General features: G+C 37.9%; 1 protein-coding gene across 1 annotated transcript; it reads right to left on the bottom strand.

Moving 5' to 3' along the window:
- Positions 1-3424: 3424 nt before the first annotated feature.
- pcolce2a (procollagen C-endopeptidase enhancer 2a) lies at positions 3425-14583 on the bottom strand. The gene is made up of 9 exons (XM_052134679.1): positions 14399-14583; positions 13857-13965; positions 13284-13539; positions 12787-12911; positions 10517-10653; positions 10093-10259; positions 9659-9742; positions 6851-7018; positions 3425-4169 (listed from the first exon to the last, which is right to left on the bottom strand). Exons 1-9 carry the CDS (start codon positions 14467-14469, stop codon positions 4039-4041), a joined length of 1248 nt encoding a protein of 415 aa, XP_051990639.1. The 5' UTR covers positions 14470-14583; the 3' UTR covers positions 3425-4038.
- Positions 14584-17318: the final 2735 nt, after the last annotated feature.

Here is a 17318-nt window from a genome sequence, read left to right as displayed (position 1 = left end):
GGGAAATGCGTACTTGTGCAGCCCCCGGGGCCAGCTGTGTTACAGCGCGTCTGTCCCAAGAGGAGCTCCTGTTAGGGAGTACCAGAGCGGGCAGTCGGAGTTGTCTTGGGAGGCAAAGAGATCTATCTGTGCCTTGCCGAATTGGTCCCATATCAGCTGGACCACCTGGGGGTGGAGGCTCCACAACGCCGTTGTGTTTCGGGAGTAGCACGCAGTGACCTGAGACCTGGCTGACTCCAAAGGAGGAGATGGCGGGCGAGTTGTGACATATGATGAGAGCATACACCGCCTTGGCGATTTATTTACGCTACCGTCGTGGTGCTGTCTGAACGGATCAAGACATGCTTCTGGACATCTGCTGTAGGAGGAATCCTGTCCGCTGGAAACAAAGGTATGTCTAAGGGTTGAATATCTGGTGGCAGAAAGAGGCGATGCACACACTGTATGTGCCATCTCAGGACTCGAGTCTGAAGCCAGTGCTGAAGCGGTCTCATACGCATCAACCCGAGCGGCACGGCGAGGATGTCATATGCCCCAGGAGCCTCTGGAACCGCAGCAGTGCAACCACTGTGCCTTGTCTGAGCGAACTTAGGCAGTTCAGCACTGGCTGCGTGTGCTCACTTGTGAGTCTAACTCTATTCTGAGAAAATAGATGCTCTGAACCGGGGAGAGCTTGCTCTTTTCCCAGTTGACCTGAAGCCCTAGATGGCTGAGGTGCCTGAGCTCCTGGTCCTGTGGGTCTTGGTGGGTCCTGATCTTTAAGTGTCTTGGCCTGGTGGACTTGCAGAAGGGCCATGGCATGCAGGGCGGAGACAGCATGAGGAAGCTGGTTTTGGGCAAAAAAAGGTGCCCTCTACAGCTTCATCAACTCGTCATGCACCTCCGGGAAGATAGGAACAGGGGGATGGCTGTGAGCGGTGCCTTGACCCGAGGAGCCAATCGTCTAGCCGTGAGGGGGTGGGATGGAGGGTTCCAGTCCAGACCCGCGCTCATGGCGTCCTGGGTAAGCATAGCGGACATCTGTGCGTCACTCTCAGACTGGACGAGCAGACCCAAAGTCATCAGCATCAGACGCGGCTGTGACTCTCGCCGATGCAGCGTCGAAACAATCATCCAGCTCGCGGGGTCCAAGGGAGACATCAGACTGGCCGTGGGTCAAGCCAGTCTTGCATCGGACGCTGACGGAATCATACAAACGTGCTGGGGGGTGGGTGGTTCGTGGGAATTTACCCGGCGAAACCGAGCCCGCTGCACTCCCCAAATCACTTTCAATGCCAGAGCCGCGACCGCAACGTTGCCATGGTTATGTTCTCGCAATGAGAACATGATCATTCATAAAACGCTGCCTGCGTGTGATCGCAGCCCAGACACGCGAGGCAGCTCTTATGAACGTCAGAAGCGGAGAGATATCTGACACATCCATGAACTACACAAAGGCAGAAAGACATCTTTAAAAAGACACGTCTTAAAAAAGACGTTCAATGCCAATGTGTATTCTCTTTTAGAGAAAATATATTCTTTTACATGTCTATTGGCTCTTTAAGGAAACAAAGTGTCGAAGCACTCAGGGGCGTGGACTGCACTGGCGTGCAGAGAAGGGAGAAAGCCGCTGATAATACGCTGTAGGAACCAACAGCAATGCTCTTAGAGGTGAGTGGAACAGTAGTGGAACACCAGCTTGCTGAACACACAACTGCTCGGCTCCAAAGAAAAAATCTGAATGGACAGATGCACGATTCCCTCCTTTTATGCAAATTCTGTCTGCCAATTTCTCATTGGCCTTTTCTCAAGTTCAGAGGTAACAGAGGCCTTCAAGAAAGACCCCTTGTGTCGCTTCATTTGACACGTCAAATGAGCGACAGACGGGGAAATGGTGTTGAGTGGGTAGAATTTAACGAAGCTGTCAGCTGTTTCTCAAACTAAAAACTCTAATGTACTTATCCTCTTGTTTAGTTGCACATCTGGTCTTCCACATCTCTTTCTGTCCTAATTAGAGCCAGTTGTCCTTTGTCTTTGAAGACTGTAGTGTACACCTTTATATTAAATCTTCAGTTTTTCGGCAATTTCAAGAATTGTATAGACTGCATTCCTCAAAACAATGATTTCTATAGAAAGCGGTTTCTTATTTGACATTTTTTACCTAATGTTGACCTTAAGACATACCAGGCTATTGCATACTGTGGCAACTCATATACAAACACAAACACAATGTTAAGCTTCATTTTTCCGAAACAGCAAAATCTGTACATTATTCCAAACTTGTGGCCACCAGTGTATAGCACCACATATGAAGCATGCCAATATTGTAAGTTCAAGCTTCACCTTGAATAAATCTGCAGATTTTTATAAACACTTTAAATGACTTAAGACTGAGTGCCTGAAATATCCAAAACACTCAAATAATAAACATCTTAATATGTATGAATCTTTCCTTAATTTACAGTCATTTGCAAATATGATCAAATCTGTATGAATACATATAAACAATAGTTTAAAGTCACATTCTTCCAAAAGCGAAGTGGTTGAGGCCTAACAATTAAAGATCTGGGCTGGTAATGCAAAAGAAAATTCCAATTTAAAATAAGCAGTTCAAGTATCTACTGTAAGTAACAGTTCTAGTCTATTTTAAACTGATCCCAGTGTGCCATCCCTGAGGATGAATTCTAAGTTATGTTTTATTATGTATCAACTTAGTCTCCAAAACATTCCTTAGGAGAAATTAAAATAGACACAAATGAGACAACTGTTGACATACAGTAAAATTACTGTATATTAGATTAAAATAACTATTAGATTAATGTGGATAGCATAATCCAGATATTTTGGTTTTGGAAGACAAATGATAAATATGTTCCTTTAAATGTTTAAAAAGTTTATATCCAAATCTCTGACTTTTGATTGAAGACTTTGGTTTCTTAGCAAATCTGAGGTCTCTTGTTGAGATCTCTTTTGAAACTCATGAGATTACTATGGTTTATTTCTGAGGAGAAAAACTGAGAAGCAAAAGTCTCAATTTGCTCTCCATTTATTCTCATTTATGTCTGGGAGAAGCCAACATACAGTACAGTTAGTTCCATGGCAACTCTTAATAATTCGTTCCAGTGAAATCTTAAGGTATCGTACGATTTGGCTCATATGAAAAGGTATGACTTTTACTCCCATAGAAACCAACCAATCAACAAACAGTATTTCAAATCAAACAACACAAGTATCAAATTTTAATTAGCCAATTGGTTTTAAGAAATGATACATCTGTGACAAATCTGGTTACTCATTTCATATACTGTATATTTATGCAAAACCAGTGTTAATCTTGGAATTATTGGCAAAATGATATTTCATCAATAATAATGAACACGAGACGCAAAAGATGCATCATGGCAATAATTAAACCATTTTAATTCAAACATACTGTTGACGAACATATGATGAAAAATAAATAATATTACAAGATATTAACAGTGCACAAACAGAAGAAGAAACTTCTAGAGAAACATCACTTCACATGTCTCCAAACCCTGATGTTTATCTTTCTATATATAAAAATTAAGCTTAGGTTTAGGTTTGGGGTTAAACTTTAGGTGGGATAAATCGTAATAACATAGTTCATTTGTTTATTTTTCTATTTAGGAGAAAAAGTTTTTGTACAAGCCAACTTGTACGATTTCTTATGATTTTGCCATCTCGTACTATTATTACGACTTGTGATGAGACCGGGCAGGAGAAGCAGTTGAGATATTAAGAGTCCTCATTTGTTTTGGGTTCTTTTATAAAATGTGTCACGCTGGCTAAAACTAGCTAATCAGGTAAAATTATAGTTACTGTTTGTATCCTCTTTGTGCTTATGATCACATCAAGCATATAAAGCTAAGTATTATGTGATAACAAAATTCAAAAGAAAGTAACCCCCCAGAAACACATATTTTCTCAAAATTACCATAAATCACTGTTATTTGATCAATGTCAAAATGAAGATGGAAATATAGTTTGGCGTATCCAGACACAAAGGAAGTTAATGCTAGAGATGCCCTGTGCACTTTAGCAGTGTATATTTTTCAACAGTCCCAGGTCCGATTTCTTCTTGGTTTTGAAGGCCATCACAAAGTTATGGGGGGAAACGATACCTCGTCCCTGTTCATCTGTCTGTCCCATGACAATGTAGTTCAGCCCTGAGGAACCAAAACAAACAGGAAATCTGTTGCTAGAAGTACATAAAAAATACACTCACTGACCACTTTTTATGGAACACTACGGTCCTAATAAAGTGCCTGACGTGGTCTTCTGCTGCTGTAGCCCATCCGCCTCAAGTTTCGATGTGCTGTGCATTCTGAAATTCTATTCTGCTCACTACAATTGTACAGAGTGGTTATCTGAGTTACTGTAGACTTTCTGTCAGCTAGAACTAGTCTGGCCATTCTCCGTTGACCTCTCTCATCAACAAGGCATTTCTATCCTCAGAACTGCTGCTCTCTGGATGTTTTTTGTTTTTAGCACCATTCTGAGTAAACTCCAGAGACTGTTGTGTGTGAAAATTCCAGGAGATCAGCAGTTACAGAAATACTCAAACCAGCCCATCTGGCACCAGCAATCATGCCATGGTCGAAATCACTGAGATCACATTTTTTCCCCATTCTGATGGTTGATGTGAATATTAACTGAAGCTCCTAACCCGTATTTGCTTGATTTTATGCATCGCACTGCTGCCAGCGATTGGCTGACTAGATAATTGCACAAATAATTCACGTATACATGTCTTCCTAATAAAGTGCTAAGTGAGTTTACAGGAAAAGGAACTGTCTGATCTCATGAAAATTACATTTTGGCAAAATTTTTTCAAAATGCAAGAATCGCAGCAGTTCCCAGGTTAAATGTCCACTGTATGGTGCTGAAAGCGAAATCAAATTTTCTCCCGAACAGATGAGGTTTTTAAGCCTCTATTAAGTTTTAAATCAACAAAATGACCTCCCAACCTTAAACCTTAAACCTAAACCTTACTTATAGTGTTTAACCCTTTAAGCTCTGAAGGAGTTTTGAAAGATTTCCTGTTTCAGTGGCATGCCTAAAATTAAAGGCTTATAACTCAAAAAAGGAGGGTGAAATGTTTGGTATCATTGTAAAGAAAACTTTTCAAATTTGTTAAAGATGTAGATTATGATACATTCTGAGACTGTCAGCATAAGAAACTGCAGGGGAAAAAAAAAAAGAATTGAGCCAAAAATCCTGCATCATTCAGTTTGTGTAATTTACTTGGCGCCATCACCTTGTGTGTGGGCTCGTTTGAAAGATAATCATCTCCTCTAAGTAATGATATGTGATATTTTATGTTCCATTTATTTTTTATTTTTCATGATGTTATAAGCAAAAACACAGCATATAAGCAACACCAATGTAATTGTCAAAGAAATATACTTAGCTATTACTCTCTATCTTTTGTCTGTGAGTAAAACAAATAGATTGGTTTTATCCTACTCTTTGACAACATATGACACATGGGAATTTGATCAGTTTGATGTTTTTACTGATTGAAATATGTACAGTGCAATTTCTTTTATAAATGTGTAAATCACTTCTTATTTGTCTGCAGATATCAGGTAATAATGCCAGCATGCATTAGAAAGTAACGCTTCTCAGCTTTCAATCAATAGCTATTTTGTGTTGGTCAAGACTGTAGTTATAAATATTTAGAATTGCTTTTCTTGCAGGCCTCCTCACGTGTCATCTCATGTGCTCTTCTGGACTCGCTCTCCAGTCTTTCGCATTGCAAGTATACCACTCTATCAGTTGTTACTGCACAATTTGATCATACTCGAACGAGCTTGCAAATGTTTGTTGATTATGCAACGCAAACGTAAAAACGCAATTGTAAAAATTTTGCAACTTCACAAGCTATAATAAAAGTGTTTAGATGTCATGTGAGGAACAGAGTGAAAAGAGTAATCTGAATAATAGTGTACTGAATAACAGGAATAATCTGTCATTATACTTTTGTGTGAAAGTGAATAGAAGTCATTGTTGTTGCAGCACATCTGGTGTTCTTGTCACCAGGAAAGTGATGTGATGCATACAACGAGCCACATTAAAATAATTTTCTAAAATGTAGGTATAGTAACATGATTCTATGAGACCAGGTGGAAAAGAAATTCTAAACAATATGCTAAATAAAACAAGTAATGTATAATATAATGCAAGCAAAACCAAAAAATCTCTACTTTTTCCCCCTTGCTTTTTGTTGTTCTAACAATGAAAATTCCACAGCAAATAATGCATGGTAAATGGTTCCTCTGAACTGCCTCTAAAAACCCCTCCAAAAGCAAATTCTTCTATGGCACATTTCTAGAAATATACTTCCAAGCAAAATATTCGCTTCTCAGAGTTTCCAAGCAGTGGCTTAATATTTCTACACTAAGTGAGGTGAGGTAAAGCGTGGCACAGTAAAGTCACATACCATCCATGTGGTAAAAAAGAATTATTATTCTAGCTGCCTATGAGTCGAGCAAACCAATGGAGACCTTCTCCTGAGTGAGCTTTAAGTTACACACCGTGACACTGAAAATGGCATTTCCTGCCTGAAATATCTCAACACTACAAATGGTGCCAAAGGACCTTGGTGAGGCTCTAAATTTGCTAACTTTTACCTTTCAAAGTCCAGCTAAATCACCTCTAAACATCTGCATGACTAACAGTGTGTTATCGGAGAATGGTTTCAATTAGCATGATTAAAGGTGAATATGTTGTATTTTATGTTAAAATACTTTCTCCTATTCCATCTTAATATGCAGAGAAAGCTATAATTTACCCATCAGCCTGTCACAGAATCATTGGCAAAATCTGTTTGTGTAAGAATGCTCACCTCTTCTGACCAGAGGACATTTTTTACAGAGGACCAGGACTTTGGTGCTCATGGTTTTCCCGGCCTGTTGGATGGCTAAACTTCCTTCCTTATAAAGATGCATGATGGAGAAGGTAGCAAGGATGCTCTGGTCCCTCATGGCCGCTGAGATAAGAGTGGCGGTAAACACTGTGAAAAAAAGACTTGTGTGTATTCACTTAATCATGGTTTCTTCTTTGAACAAATGCATATATTGTTTACATGGCAATGTATAAAGTACATATAGTTTTGCTATGCATGCTGTCAATTTTACTGCACTCAGCAGCTTTATGGCCATTGCAATTAAAAAAAAGTGCTGAGTCTCAGTATTGTCCAGAGCACATTTTCCATCTCTAAGCATTATAAAAACAGTGGCGGAGAGGTTTAGTTAACTTTCAAAACCAACCAAGCATTATTTCTGTTGGCTTATTAGGTTTGCATCACTTTTCTGGACATGCACATAATTACATTTTGATTTATATATATTCCTTTATTTTTGAATGTATAAGAACAAAAACAAAAAAATACAATTCTCTCATTATTTACTCACCCTTGTGCCATCCCAGCTTTCTTCTGCAGAACACAAATGAAGATATTTGAAGGATGTATGATTTTTTTTTCTTAGTTTGTTTTTTGTCCATACAAAGTCAATGAGGTCAGAAACTTCCAAACTCCAAAAAGGACATAAAAGCAGCATAAAGGTAATCCATTTTAATTCCACGTCTTCTGAAGAGATACGATTGTACATTAAGCATTTTCATTTTCTATTGTTTATCATCACGGCGACCACGGTTCATTTAAACCAAGGAATTGTGTAAACAAGCTTCTCTCATGAACGTGCCAATGAGACCGCAGATTTACACAAGTGGTGGGCGATATGACCAAAATTCTATATCACAGTATGAGTCATTTTTTATCACATTATAGTTCGTATTTTTTTTCTTTCTGGAAAATCAACAAAAAGGGTTCAAATATCAAATAACCATGTGATGGGGCCAGTATAAGCAAAACATTATTGCGATAACAATTTTCTTGAAATATTTTGGTGATAATTATATATATATGACGATATAGCTTCCACATTTTGATAGAAAGTGATATATATTGCCACAACGTATATAGCCATATGGTCCAGGCCTAATTTAAAGTCACCATGAATTCAACAATAGTCAATTCTTATTTTCTTATTGAATATTGCTGTTAAAGGATTCATTTATGCACGTACATTTAAAAAAGAAAATGTATGGTTTGCCTTCTCAAGTTTCCCCAGTAAGCGACTCTGATATGAACAGCATGGTGAAAGGTGTGTGAGTGAGTGAGTGAGTGAGTGAGTGAGTGAGTGAGTGAGTGAGTGAGTGTAGCTTTAAACTAAATCCTATTGGGTATTTTTTAAAACGGGACGTGTCGTTTGGCATGTGAATCGAACACTGAATCGAACACTGCTCGTCGAAGCAATTCAGTGTGACTTGTGAATTAAATTAAAGTAAATTAGGACCTAAATTTTGGTCTGTTTTAAAAGTTTTGGACCCCATTGATTGAATGTATGGACAAAAACGGCTCATATCTCCATCAAAATATCCTCATTTCTGTTCAGCAGAAAATATAAAGTCACAAGAGATTGGGATGGCATGAGGGTAAGAAAATTATGAGAGAATTTACATTTTCACATTAACTATTCCTTTAAGCTCTATATTTATTGTTAATGGCTTCATTCACAACCCATTTTACTTCTATAATGTGACTTATTGAAACATGTGAAGGGGAACTTTTATTCATCAGAAATTAGTTGGCTTGTGAAAAGTATAAATACCAGAATGGAGTCAGACATGAATGTGAGTTTGCAATTATCAATTGGGGAAAACTATTGCCCTTCAGAAAGAGCACATTGTAAAGCAGTTCAATGGAAAGGAGGAGGCGAGAACCAGCCTGGTGATATAAACAACATTTTAATGATTAACTTAAACAAAAGACAAACACACACACATGACGGACATGTCCGTAAACTATCTCTCTCTCATCGCACCACCTTCCGCAATCGGTCTTTATCCCTCTCGGAGGCTTAATTAGCTTGATAAGGGACCGGGTGTGTGTAATCATGACCTAGCCCCGCCCTCCGCCCTGTCACACATGTTTAACACCTTTGTAAAATTTGTTTAACACTTTTGTAAAAGCCCTAAATGTGTAAAAAAAAAAAAAAAAAAAAAGGTTTTGACTGTAGAGCATCTTGACTTATCCTAATGGTAATGCCAATTTGTCAAATACATAAAAAACCTGTAGCACATTAAGCAACATTAAATTACTGTGTTAACTATTGGCAAAAATGTCAAAAGGTGGCATTACATAGAACAGTAGCCTAAAAGAGCTATTTGGCTATTTCTTTTACATTATTTATGAACTAATCAGCCAAAAATGTAAGTCATTGCAGAGGTGAAGCAAGTTATTAAATTTTTATGAAAAATTACGAAGATAAAACACTTTTTTCTTTGGAATGATGTGCCCTGATAAATTGTGCATAAGACCAGGAATGTATATTAAGAAAGTAAATATGATCATTTAAAGGTAATTGTTTTATTCATGTTGAGTGAACGTTGTTAAAAAGATGTATTTACAATGACACTGCATTTTTGTTAATAATCTGAGACTTCATTTCTAGACTAAACAAGTCATTTGTTTAACACCTTTGTAAAAGCCCTAAATATGTAAAAAAAAAAAAAAAATGTGTTGAGCACTGATGCTAGGAGCAGGAATATAGAATAGAAAACACATTCAAATCAAATGACACCAACTTACCAAAGTTGCTGGAGCAGAAATGTCTTTCAATTGTTCCAGTTCGTTTGCATTTCTGCTTGCAAAGATCATCTGAATATGTAAGCGCTTTTTGAAAAAGAGAGTGCAAAGATCGATTTTAATGCAGTATGATAAAGTGATGACCAACTATAGTGGTCTTCAAAATAATGCACTAAAATAGAGTAAAAACACACTACAAGTCACATATATTTATTTCTGTTAAAGCACTTTAGCAACAGAATGGGAGTGCATTAGTCATCCCATGTGACCGGCCTAATGCATTCCATATGAACTAAACATAATAAATCTTCATACATTCCAACGTCATTACCTACAGTATGCATATATTCACATAATGTACAGCAGTTTAACAATGCGCTGCTACTTGCATTTTTCATTTGAAATGAAACCGTCTGGAGAGTGGGCTGTGGACTCACCTACAGGCTGTGTGGTGGGTGGGATGGTGCTGATGGGGGTGAGAGGGGCACTGGCTGTTGTCAGGCTCTTGGATTTAAACCGGTAATGGCCGATGAATCCATCCGCAGTTAGACTCAGATCAGACAGAAACATGACCAATAGGTGACTGCCATCAGAATATACTGGCCTAAAAGACAAAATTTGGCAGATACCTTAAAAATACCTTTCTAAAATAATGTTTAATTATCCTGACTATGTAGACATAAAGTCTGCCTATAATCATAAACTGGTTTATGAGTAAACAATTAAGATTAAACTGCCTTGAGATTATATGTACACCTATTACACTCCCAAACAAGTTCTAAATGTAAATAAATGGATAAACAACTATGAGCGGGTGGTAAATGGTGCATTGAAGCATCTGTGTTGATCTGAGGGTCTTACACGGGTGGGCTGTCTCCGCAGAACTTGCCGATCTTCCGTGACTCTTTCATTTCTGCCCCATTAAACACCGCCACATGGTCATAGCGGCAGAAACTGTCCCTTTCCACATCAAACTTCTCAAACTTCAGCTCAATGATCTGAGAAGAGGACAGTTATTACAATCTTAAAATAATATTTAGTGAACAGAGATAACATTGACAGATTTTTACTGTTTTATTTTCTTTCACAGCAGATGTATGATCATTTGAAACTCGTGTAATTATAAGCAAGCTGTCTTACACTGTAAAAAATTATTCAAGTAATCTAAAAAATCATTTTATTATTTTTTTATTTATTTTTTTACAGATTGCATCAATTAGAAATAGGTATTTGAGGTAAAAGCCGATTTATGCTTATACAAACAATAATATTTTTTCATAAATTATGAAAACTGAACACTTCTAATTTGTCAGCTCATTAAATGCACATGTTAAGAGTTGGTTATATAGTCTATATGCACTGTAAAGTCCACCTTCTACACTTTGAAACAACAACCATTTCCTGTTGGTCAAGCAAGTAGTTTTTAATTAATTTGATGGGGTTTCACTTCATTGCGGAGTGTTAAAGTACTCCAAAATATGTTTATAATATATTCTTACGTGCTTTTGCACATATCTGTGTTGTGTTCGTGTTTTGCAGTTTGTGTTTCCTCTACTTGTCTGTAGGTGGCGTTGCAGAAGAGGGATATAGAATGGTGTTGTGGTTGATCGTTGAATATTATTATTGTTGAATTTTCGTTTGATCAGCATTAAATGTTTTGTTGCTTTATTGTCTGAATTAAGTAAGAATTTCTTTGTGCCCAACCTGAAACTTCTGACACACCCCAACAGGGACTTCAGGTCAGTTTTTCAAGCGTGACTTCAGGTTTGGGTCAGGTTTGAATTTGTAATGAATGAAAAAATAAACAGGCCAACATAACTTGTGCTCACACACAGCATAAAAGACAAGACACAGGTGTCAAACTATAAACAAAGAGGACTGTTGTGACAGAATCGTGACAAATACATGATAAAACTGTCAGTCAACTTGTCCAGGAAGTGAACCGAAATAGTTTGTACAAGTGTCTCAAATGTTTTCCTCCTCGTTGAGCAAATCTTATTCAGGGTGTGGATAAGGTAGAACCAAAAAACAGTGATAATTTGTGTTCTGTTTATTTTTAGTTTTTTTTTATAAGCGAAAACATGGCATATAAGCAACGCCTGTTTACATGTGACATGTATGTCAATGACATATACTTAGCTATTACGCCCTAGATTTTTTTGGCCTGTGAGTAAAACAAATGGGCTGGTTGTATTCTACTCTTTGAGAGCTTTCAAACGACATATGACACATGGCTATTTGATATGTATGTGTTTTCATAAATATGTTTTTACAATAATATGTGCTCTAAGAAATTATTTCTAAATCATCAAAACAGAACACTGCCTATATGCATTGAAAAGTAGAGCTTCTAAGCTTTATAAACAATACCAATTTTGTGTTGGTCATGACAGTACTTCTAAATATTTTGATAGGGCCTTTTTTTTCTTACGGGACCCATCATTTGGCCCATCTGAGCTTAAATTGTTCAAATCTGACGGTATCGTTCATGTCGGATCACATGGGAATGGGTCAGGTTTCGGGTCAGGAGCTCTAGAGGCTATGCTGTAGGATCAACATAAAGATTTGGATTCTAATTTATATAAATGTGTACTGTAACTTGTCAAAAATTTTTTGACCTGCAAAAAAAAACACGTTTTAAATTTAAAATACAAATCTTCCATGTAGTTTCTCAATTAATAAAAGCTGCATGGATAATAATTATAAAACAATAAGCAAATGTTGTCGGAGTTGAGCATATCCTAACCTGGGGAAAAAAGAATTTCATGTCAACTACACAAATGCTTGTCTTGGTAATCTTTCAATAAAATGTAACAACTTGCTCCGCCTCTGAAACGATTTTCCTTTTCAGCTGACATTACCATGCCCTCTAATTTTTCAACCCCTCCCCTCCAGCCATATGTCATATGACACATGACACGTGACAACTTTTCACAATCAAATAAATTACGGAATCATTCAAAAAAATCACATTACGGAAAGAAAATCAGTTTCATGGACAGTTTCATGTTAACTTTAATCTGTTGATGTGCTGCCAGTGATCCATCAGAAGTCACACATCAATCTTGTTGCAATAAAACATACATTGAAAGGCACAGAAAAAAGATAAATTGTCTTTTGTGTTCAGTCACCTGGTCTGGAGGGGCAACAATATGCCAGGAACATGTTACTCCTGCAGGGTAGTCCCTATCTGGCCAGTTAGGGCTCTTTATCGTCCCGGAGGGTTTTTCCAAAAGACCCCCACAATACCGGTCCCCTGTCATTGACAACCATTAAATATTACTGTAATGGCATGGAAACACACATAGATTTATTTGAAACACAGTGGTCAACAGTGCTGTTCTTAAGTGATGTGAATTTTTGTTTTCAATGTGGCACAGAAATTACACAATTCTCCTTTAATAAGGTATTGTAATATGCAATGCATATATTATGTATTACGTATGTCATGCACTTAAAATGCAGTAAACATATGTTGCATCCCATTTTAAAGGTCTACATTTGTCAAAAAATGAGAGAAGATTCCAACAGCCTGATGACCAAAACAAACCACACTCCAACTGCATTTAAATAACAGGGAAGGGCAACTTTCTAAATTTGGATGGTAATGAGTTGGTAGTCTCTTTACCTCTTTCATTTGGGCGATTTGCAGAGTATATAGCAAGGAAACCACTCCCAGCTGTGTTGGCATCTGACACCATGACCACTTGCATCTTGTTTCCATTGGTGACCAGAGCTCCGGGTCTGGTGGTACCGCAAAAGCGGCCGAGACGCTGCCCATTGATGTGGCCATCGTATATGTCAACAAAGTCATACCTGCAAAGACCATCATTCTCAAGATCCAGGGCTCGGAACAAGAGGGAAACCACTCGCCCCTGAGGAACCTGAAGACATTTGGGTGATTCAGAGGAGTTAAGAATGGAAAATGTATTAGCATGAATGTCACTATGGATGGTTCTTCAATTAAGAGTCATGATCAGGAAATGGACAATAAAAACACATTTCTAATTCATTAGAGGTTTTTGCTAAGGCATAAAACTGATCTGACATGTTTGTGCTATGGATGTGAATGATACCTTAAGTCATGTAGCTTGTTGTGGAGAGGTGTGCTATTACTTTTATGTTTATCTTATCTTTATATTATCTTTAACAGAAAAGACATGCATCAAAGACTGAGATCTCCCATACATCTTTCCCTTACTGTAATTCTCCACACACATTTGCTGTTAGGTGGGTAGACACCAGGATACCCCTGACTCCCAATCAATCCTGTGTCTCCAGTAAAGTTCCCGCCACATGTGAAAACTGGTCTATAATGGGGGGGGGGGGGGCAAAAAAAAGTGATATTTAAGTGGCGAAAGGACATGTTGTTATTCATCTTAAGGACAACTCACACGTCACATTACATTGCTCATGTATTATAGCCTATAAACAGTGAGTTAAGTACCGAGCAATATTAATTAACTACAGCCTACTTAATATGTACTTACGTTACACTGCACACACATTGTTATTAATGATATTAACATACAATGTATAGCCTACAACATGGGTACTGTAATGTAACATGTTTTCAACCACAGTTATAGCTATATGCGAATCTGCAACAGGATTTTATCCCTCAGCACTTCTTAAAAACAACAAACTGATGTAGACAGTGAGAATTAGACGCTACATTTTTCGAATACGTTAGGTTACTGAGAAACGTGGTTATTGAAATGTTTTGAGCCATTTTTTACATACCTTCGATGTCGTTGACCGAAAATGAAGTTGAACAGGAACGCGCTTGCAATACTCCAGAATATAACCCTCATTGTATGAGGCGCTTTTAAACAAATGTGACTTTCAGAGAGAAAGAGAAGTGAAATCTCCAGAGATTCATCCTGCTTTGAATGTGCTTTTTTCTGCTGGAGGTCGCGGAAGGGAACTTTTTTCCACAACCCTGTAAATGAAGACTGTAACACAAGTGTGAAGTATTAAAACGGCTGTTAGTTGTTTGCTTGCGATAAAAGCTTGCGTTTAGATATGCAATTATTGATGTAACTGAACCGGGATTAAGTTTAGCGTTTTTTTTTTTTTTTGGTGGCTCCAATGTACCTAGCATATTTTCTTCTTACGTATGCAATTACAGCCTATTTTAAATTTATTTTAAAATATAATTTATGCAACAACGAGTTTTGCATTAAATCGTCTGATTTACCTCATTTCATCTCACATTCGAGTCAAGCTAGGTTAACACATGATAAAAGACCACTAGATGTCTACCTTGCACAACATTTTATCAAAATTTATGGTACTGCTTATTACATACGTGTTATTGTAATTCTGCCATCATATTTCATAATAATATTAGCAATAATAATAGCCACAGCAAATCACATTATAAACACCTCGCCTTTCAATTTAGTCATTCAGCTCTTAGACATTAAAACCACTCTTTGTTTCATATGCTGTGTCTAACTTGTTATGTTGGCAGCCCCCCACCTCATACATATGTATTGCTTGTTGACATTTGCGCAACATGTATCAAATATAAAGCAAACCTAACGTCGGCTGACAATTTGATTATGTTCCAGTGGCAGCCAGTGGGTTTGTTTCCCATTTCTCTGATGAAGAAAAATATGTAGCAGGGGCAAAATGTTCCTTAACTAGCATTGAAGAGACTAAGATTGAAAAAAAAAATAGTTATATTTTTCCAATTAAACTTTTACTCTTGTTCTAAACAGCTTGAATGACAGGGAGCAGCATGCATCCCTCTCCAAAAGACAACCCTTATCTGAGAGCAATGTGTGGGATACATTCTTCCATTACTCTCTTGATTCACCATCACTTTGATCTGAATATTACATACAGATTTGAGCAATTTCCTGCTGACCAAATGTTTGCTGGTTGGCCTCCAGCATACCTTGGCCCACCGCAAAATGAGGATAAGTGATTTTTATGAAGCACTTACAAGGTTTTATTTATTGTGCTTGTCACAACGCCTTGGCACTGCCTTTGAGTCAGCCTCTGGCACTAAAGACAAGGGCTTCCATTAAGGCTGTAGCCATTCTGTGAATTAATATTAGGCCTAATGGAACGAGATCTGGCCATACAGCCAAGTGTCTGACATATTATTAATTAGTTCAAACTGTTGGCACAAGGGAAAGCGGTGACCCAGAAATATTTACTCAGATGTAAATTATCATCTAATGACTCAACTACAGGTATTACGTGCAAAGGGGAGACAATGTTGGAACTGACAGGAATCAGACTGGGTATTTATTTTGCCATGCTCTCAACCTTTGAAAGAAGATCAGATTTCAGGTTTTTTGGGGGAAGATTAAACCAGATGCGCGTCCTTCCAAAGTTCACTGGCAGCCTTAGTATCAATGATAGTCTGACTTCACATATGGCAAAAATGTATAGATTTTCTTGCCAAAATACGTTTGTAATTTTAAATGTACTGTGTGTTGTAAACAGCACTATTGAAAGAAATGTATTGTCCAAATTGACAATATATTTGGTTTAAACCCTTAAAATAAAAATATTACAAAATGTACTTCAAGGGCAAGAAAATTAGCAACACAAAGGTCATGGATTTGATTCCCGAGGGGCACACATACTGATATATTGTACAGCTATAATGCACTGTATGTTGCTTTAGCGTCTAAATTCTTCAAAAAAGTATCCTCTGCAAAATTATGAATTACTTCACCAAATTGCAATCTGATTACTTACTGATTTATTTATTTATTTATTTATTACTAATCTTTACTTTTAAGTTACTTTCTACACACTTTTGACAGACATTTTTAGTTTTTCCACTCAACTAATTCAAAATATCTATATTTCCTTCTTGTTTTTTTGTCACACAAACTTCAGCTGTCACAGAAACACAAACAGAAGTATACAAATGAATAACTGCGTTCATATTTTAAAAGTGTTATACATAAATAATAATATTTTAGAAATATGTGTAACCCAAGTAATGTACTATGCACTAATTTATTTCCTTAATTGAAAGTTCCCCTTCTGTCGCTCTCTCCACGTTGTGTCGGAGAAGCGACACTAGGGGTCTCTCTTGAGCGCCGAGATTCACCTCTGACCTATTGAAAAGGGCCAATGAGAGTTGGCAGTCAGTATTTGCATACCCCGCCCCCGCATACGGGTATTTAAGTGGGGCAAATACGGAAGTTTAGTCAGAAAATTTCTTCGGAGCCGATGGTCTGTCTGCAGTTTGCTGCGAGTTACACGCCATTAAAACATTCCTGTTTCCTCTGACGATCTGCATGCTGTTGGATCTTGACGGCGCACAACAGCGGCTTTCTCTTCTCATTGCACGGCTTGCATTGTTGCCCCCGAGCGCTTCGACAGCGCAGACACACACACACACACACTGTGTACTAAAAGAGTAATTTCCCTAAAAGAGTAATTTCTCTAAAAGAGCAAACACAGAGGCGTTGAACGTCCTTTTGAGGAAGCGTCTTTTTCAAGATGCCCTTCCGCCCCTGTGTCGTTCCTGGATGCGGTAGAAGCCTCTCTGCTTCAGACGGCCACAGGCGCTGTCTCGTGTGTTTGGGCCGCGATCACACCGAGGCGGCGTTTGTGGATGGTTCATGTTCTCACTGCGAGAACATGACCATGACCACGTTGCGGTCGCGGCTTGCTTTCAACAGAAAGC

The sequence above is a fragment of the Xyrauchen texanus genome, chromosome 9, assembly GCF_025860055.1.
Source record: "Xyrauchen texanus isolate HMW12.3.18 chromosome 9, RBS_HiC_50CHRs, whole genome shotgun sequence".
Taxonomy (NCBI): Eukaryota; Metazoa; Chordata; class Actinopteri; order Cypriniformes; family Catostomidae; genus Xyrauchen; species Xyrauchen texanus.
This window is presented reverse-complemented; position numbering and strand designations above follow the sequence as displayed.

Excerpts from the sequence above, each read along its gene's own strand:
- pcolce2a (XM_052134679.1), bottom strand. The coding sequence starts at position 14,469 with ATGAGGGTTATATTCTGGAGTATTGCAAGCGCGTTCCTGTTCAACTTC. Across the intron at positions 12,912-13,283 it reads AAATCGCCCAAATGAAAGAG|GGGACCGGTATTGTGGGGGT; the intron begins GTAAAGAGACTA and ends TGTCAATGACAG. Across the intron at positions 10,654-12,786 it reads TTGTTGCCCCTCCAGACCAG|ATCATTGAGCTGAAGTTTGA; the intron begins GTGACTGAACAC and ends TCCTCTTCTCAG.